We start from the raw sequence: 6,413 nt of genomic DNA on the forward strand, positions 1-6,413 counted from the left end.
TATATGTGTTTCCCCCTTAAACTGGTTGTTTTCTTGTTTAGTCTCGAACTCCTGCTCTGGTCTTTGAACATGTCAACAACACAGATTTCAAGGTAATTAGTGGCTTTATTTGTTTTCTTATTGTTTCACTTACATTTTGACTTAGTACTAAATAATTTAATGTGATTTTATATTGTTTCACTCAACAGCAATTGTATCAGACATTGTCAGACTTTGACATACGGTTCTACATGTATGAAATCCTAAAGGTAAGCAGTAGCCTTAAGCACCACTGTGTTACGTTTCAAACATCGGCTCAAATCGATGAAGATTGGTTTAATGTTTGGTAATATTTCCTTCTCTCTTTTGTTTTGTTTGACTCAAAAGGCTCTGGATTACTGCCACAGTATGGGCATCATGCATCGTGATGTAAAGCCCCACAATGTAATGATTGACCACGAACACAGAAAGGTGTGGTTATGAACTGGTTTTTTGTTGTTTTTTTAACGTCTCGTTTTTCATACTGTACAAACTAAAACACTGAAACTCGTCCTTCCAGCTACGTCTAATCGACTGGGGTTTGGCAGAGTTCTACCATCCAAACCAAGAATACAACGTGAGGGTGGCGTCCAGGTACTTCAAAGGTCCCGAGCTGCTGGTAGATTACCAGGTGAGGTCAACGGCAACTAAAAATTTACCACATGAGGAGAAATCCTTTTAATAACCGAAGCTTGTCTCCCTCTCTGTATTGTTATTTTTTAGATGTATGACTACAGCTTGGACATGTGGAGTCTGGGTTGTATGCTTGCCAGCATGATCTTCAGGAAGGAACCTTTCTTTCACGGTCATGACAATTATGATCAGGTATGAAGAATCTGCTTCTGTTTTTATTTTTACACATTTGTTGAATTCTGTATGTTGTATCATTGCCAAGTTTGAAAGTTTTTTGGTAAGAATGGAAAATCTTAGTTTCAGAATGCAGCCTGCTCTTATCTCGCTCATTTGGAGCGTTTTTTTTATTTTTTTATTTTTTTGTCCCTTCATTTAATGTGATTTATTTTTATTCTGTAAATATGTGTGTTAGGGGTTGGAATCTTTAGGTACTTTACGATTTGATTCAGTTGCAGTTCAGAGGGCTGCAATTATCAGTTTTTGATGCATCCATAATCACGCTTCAAACAATTCGGAAAATAGAATCTCTCGCCTAAAATTACCCATTTTGCACGACACAGTAGCTATGTTTACATGCGCAAATTTCTTTGATCGGATTGAAATGTATTTGGATTAAATAATCAATGTAATGTTTATTTGGTCACAAAATTAATCAATCTGATGGCGACGAGTGTTTACATGCACCAGACTTTTATTCAGAAGAAGTACTGACAGAGTTAAACTTCTGTGACAAACAGAAACAATCTCATTCAGATTACAAATTCATTTAGATCGAGCTGAATCAGATCAGAATATTTCAATTGGTCGATTATTCCCATTACTTATGTCCTCATAAACATAGCTTGTGATGTTAGGATTATGGAAACTGAATAAAAGCAATCATAATGCTGAAAGATTTTGTGGCAATAGAAGCGTTACACGTTAGAGCAATATTGCCCACTTTYTTCTGTGTTTTTCCAACTGCTTTTCATCTGGAAGTGTGGAGATTTTTGCATTGGTATTTTTGGAAATGAGGTGACCATGTTCTCTAAATGGCTGTAAAGTGTGAAACAAGGAGCACCAGCCCTGGTTTTCAACCACTGAATGTGGCGCAGATCTTTTACAATGAAAGTTGCAGCAGAYTTTATTTGCTTTGCCTTTTCTGGGTTAGGTGGAAACTTTGACGGCCTCTGCTAGCAGCAACATCTAGAAGCTACCACTGACCTTTTTTTTTCTTTTTAGTGGAAAGATACACAGCTTGCGTTTGGTGTGGCTCTTGTCGACGTCATATTTCCGTTTAACTTAATAGAAAGCAAAAAACTTCCGAACGCTGGTTTCCAGGGTGGAAGGAGCCGTTTGTATGTCTGTCAGCCATCTTGTTATTGTCTTTGTTGTGTGCACGCCATAAACGGTCACTTCACAGTTCTGTATTTTGTTTCTCAGCATGTTAGCATTAAAGGATGTTTGACATTTTTAAACTGATTCCAAATTGTTCATGTTGTAGTGCATCAAAAGGGGGTTCAAAAGTTTCATGAGCAGGAGGCTATTTTTTTTTAAAGTAGGGGTCTGACCAAGTAAAGCACCACAAGACAATCAAATAAAGGGGGTCTGATCATTCTCCGCCCTGAAAAAAATAAATTTATAACATCAGAAATAGGGGTGTCCCGATCTGATATTGATATCGGATATCGGTACGATATCAGCCAAAAAATGAGTATCGGATTTTATCGGCCTGCATAAAAAATGTCCGATATTAGCAGTTCAATCCAGCAGTTCACTGCCTCCACTCCAGTGTTTCTATCCAGCAGCGCTTGGATCCAGCTTGCAGCGCTCACGTGATCACAACAACATGCTGCGCTAACAAGTTAGCAAGAATGTCGGGAGAACTTTCTATTTTCATCAGAAACAGAGTTGCAGCTAAGTGCAAAGTTGTCACGCACWAGCTTTCCGAGGGGGAACAGAACCGTGTACGTTTTAAACCGGAGCGACAACTACTCTCCACCCTGGCAGCAGCTTTGTGTTTCGGCTCTGTTCGTTCAGCCTCAGTCCAGTGACCACACACAGCCGCACTGTTTCAGAACCTCCTCTCTGGTCCGGTCGGTGGTTCTAAGCTGGCAGAAGCGAGGACAGCACACTTACAGTTTTGACATCTTGTGGATTAGCTCTTGATGGACAGAAGAWAGGAGAACTCCAGGGTAAACATTGTTACATGAACAAGATAACATTAGAACATGTTAAGAACTAAAAAAAACTGCTCAAGAACTGGTATTGTACTTCATCGGCTCTATAAATTTAATACCATGTAAATGTTCAAAAACAAATTATCACAAACTAATAAAAATGACTGAGCAGTTGTCACTAAGGATATAAACCCTGCTGCTGGCTCGCTTCGTCAGACTGTTAGGAACTCCATCACCTTTTCGTCCACCTGCCTGGGTTTACAGGTGTTGGATGTAGTGTTGGGCAACATTGGCAAAAAAAAAATACGATTAATTATGGTATTTAGCCGATAACAATTAATTTGACAATTAATCTCTTGGAGTCCCTGGACATCCTTATGTCCTGGTCACRTGACCAATTTAGTGGGAAAGATTTTGCTCTTCATAAAAATTGTTCCAAATTGTGTCAAAATCACAGACTTCAGGCTATACATCAAATTTCAAATTGTGTTGATAGATAAATAAATTACAGACCATTTTTTTAATGTTCGTCATACGTGAAGTGGAGAGGAGCACCGAGCCTGGTGACATTAATCGTATTAATAGTCAAGTGCCAAAAAATAATCGATTGTTTTTCTGACGGTTAATTGCACACGATACGATTATGCCCAACCCTAGTTGGATGTTTGCTGCTTGCTGCATCCACATTGTGGACCTCAGCCCTCTGAGAAAGCTGAGCGAAAGTTGCTGGCTACCAGCCACTTTTGAACCCTATAGATCATAAGGGAGTGTGATGAGTGTAAAGATATTGTATGAGGACCAGGATCCTGAGATGCCTGACATATATGTTGCATTGTTAAAGAAGAAATCGTTGGTCCTGTATATCAGAGTCAGGATCATTGTTGGTCATTTTAAATGATTAAATAACGTTTGCCTCATGGAGTTCAAGTATGTGTTTTGTTCACAAGTGATGGTAGGATCGAGTGGAAGATAGATCGAGGGTTGGGGCCTCATCTTCAATAAATGAGGGCATTTATTTAATCGGACGTGGTGAAGAAAAAGTCCAGCTGAAAGGCAACACTCTTGATTTACTGGTCCGTCTACATTCCAACCCTCACTTGTGGTCATGTCGTATGGATCTTGATAGAACAAAGTTCTGAATACAAGCATTCGAAATAAGTTTCCTTCGTAAAATACCCAGGCTGGGCCTTAGAGATGAGGGAGGAGCTCGGAGTAGAGATGCTCCTCTGCATCGAAAGGCGGAGTTTCAGGCTCTGAATGCCTCTTTGATGCCTCTCTTTAGAGGATTTGTGGTAATGGTCCACTGGAAATAGATCATGGAGCAGACCCAGAACTCACTGGAGGGATTGTTTATCTTCTCTGGCCTAGTAACACCTTAGGGTCCCCCAGGTGGATCTGGAGAGTGTTGCTAAAGAGAGATCATCAGGGCTTCCTTTCATGGACCTGTTGCCTCCAACTTAAGTACGAATAAGTGGTAGAAGATGGAGATAGAGATGACTTTTTAATTCTTTTCTTTCTCAGCTTGTGCGGATTGCAAAAGTACTTGGCACAGAGGACCTGTATGACTACATCGACAAGTACAACATCGAATTGGATCCACGGTTTAACGACATTCTGGGAAGGTACGCAGTTATGCTGTTTGGTTCGTTTTTACTTGAAGAATTGGACGACATCCAGCACCAGGAGATAAATTAGCTGTCCCTATTTTCTTTGCATGCTCGCTCATTTGTACATACTTTTGTTTTTGTCTCAAGACATTCCCGCAAAAGATGGGAGAGGTTTGTGCACAGTGAGAACCAGCACCTGGTCAGCACAGAGGCTCTGGACTTCCTGGACAAACTGCTGCGCTACGACCATCAAGCTCGCCTCACGGCCAGAGAGGCCATGGATCATCCCTACTTCTGTACGTTTGCTTTCTCGCCTCACTCGGTCTGAACACTCTAAGCGTGATGTGATTGTGTGAGCCAGTAGTAAACGTGATTTATGAGGAGCTCACAGCCTTTCCATGTTCTCAGATCCCATCGTCAAAGATCAGGGCAGAGGGGCCACTCCTGGGGGGATGGCTGCCAGCTCCACTCCAGTCAGTTCCTCAAGTATGATGGCTGGTAAGTTCCCTTCTGCCTTTTCCAACCTCAGCGTTCAAGCAAAGACTTGGTTCATTGTTAAAGCTAACTGAAGTAGTCTGCGCTCATTTTATATTGTGCCAACGTGTTAAAGGGAACTCTGGCTAGTTATAATATCAGACATTTAATGAACATTTACTTCAACTATAAAACAAGACTGTAAAATTCCTGTAGGCTGTTTAGTTTTTATAAATTTAAAACATATATTGTTACAGACATTGCTGTTATTTATGACATAAAGCATTCTGGGTAAATTGGGATGCTTACAAGGTGTAAGCTCTATCCATCTTCAATGTTAATTTTGAACAATCTCAACGTTCAGCCCTTTTAAATTCAACCAGATTGTTTGACAGAGAATATAGAAATGACTCAGCCTGCAACTGAAAACGATGGAGGGCAACAGAGCTCTTCATGGAAGGAGAACCTCAGCTTTAGCCTTTTAGCTTTAAAGTTAGCCTCCAAGTTAATATTTACTTGACCCAAAAAGTAAAGAATTTGTTTGGTAAATTATTTYTTTGTTGTAATAAAGCTTATTGGCAGCACCTGGGGGTGTCAATAATGACAAAATAAGATGTTTGACAGAGAAGATTTGGTCTTTTTTTGTCATGTACGCAACCCTCTGCTCTACTGCTCATCCCACAAATGCATGCTCCTTACAAATGTGGCACCATTTAAAAGGGAAATTAACAGGCTTTTCAAAAGTATAACAGTTATTGCAAAGAAACATTGTTACAGCAAAGAAATAATCTACAAAACACATTTTTTAACTTATAGGCCAAGTAWATATTAGCTTAGGAGCAAACACAGAATCTATAAAAGGCCAAACCAGAAGTTTCTACACAGCGATATGGCGTTGGCTAATGGAGGAAAATAAAACAATAGTTTGCTAAAAGCACATATTTATTAATAATATGTAAACGGCGTTAGCTCCTGACCTAATTTACTAATCATGCTTGGTCGTTTCAACCCATTTATTGTGCAGAACATCCTGTATAAACTAATGTAAATGTGTCACACATTATAGCTGTTTAGCCTCGACTCTGTTTTTATCTCAACTGTAACCCATCTTCATCATCCCCAGAATGCATTGCTTCAGTAACGAAGTGGCGATGTGCTTAAATGAAGAATATAATAAACATATATACATTATTTTAAGTTATTAGATGTTTTCACGTGTCTGAAACAGCCACTTTTAGTAGAATAAAGAAACAACATTACGGTCAACATGTTAACTAGGGGTGCAACAATACATGTACCCGTGTCGAACTGTTCAATACACACTTGTATCGAACAATACAGATTTTTAAAATTTATTTTATTAGCTTGTCTTCTGATGATGCTCTGTGTTTAAGGATCAGTGGATCTGTGTTCGACTACTCSACCTAGGCTCCATTTTCAAGCACAGATCCACTGAGAAACTTGCTGTTTCAGCAACATTTAATTTAAAAACTGTACTTTTGAGGTTAAACAAATGTTCATA

At 39.5% G+C, this 6,413-nt stretch overlaps 1 protein-coding gene across 1 annotated transcript in view; it reads left to right on the forward strand.

The window, feature by feature from the left end:
- The window catches only part of LOC106517721 (casein kinase II subunit alpha), a 9,996-nt gene that overhangs the window by 2,557 nt on the left and 1,026 nt on the right, over window positions 1-6,413 (forward strand). The window contains exons 7-14 of the mRNA XM_014008711.1: window positions 42-92; window positions 189-248; window positions 367-450; window positions 539-649; window positions 742-843; window positions 4,332-4,432; window positions 4,565-4,713; window positions 4,826-4,915. Of these exons, the coding sequence (XP_013864165.1) occupies window positions 42-92; window positions 189-248; window positions 367-450; window positions 539-649; window positions 742-843; window positions 4,332-4,432; window positions 4,565-4,713; window positions 4,826-4,915 (748 nt within the window). The remainder of the gene's footprint in view (window positions 1-41; window positions 93-188; window positions 249-366; window positions 451-538; window positions 650-741; window positions 844-4,331; window positions 4,433-4,564; window positions 4,714-4,825; window positions 4,916-6,413) is intronic.

Source organism: Austrofundulus limnaeus, unplaced genomic scaffold, assembly GCF_001266775.1.
Source record: "Austrofundulus limnaeus strain Quisiro unplaced genomic scaffold, Austrofundulus_limnaeus-1.0 Scaffold52, whole genome shotgun sequence".
NCBI lineage: Eukaryota > Metazoa > Chordata > Actinopteri > Cyprinodontiformes > Rivulidae > Austrofundulus > Austrofundulus limnaeus.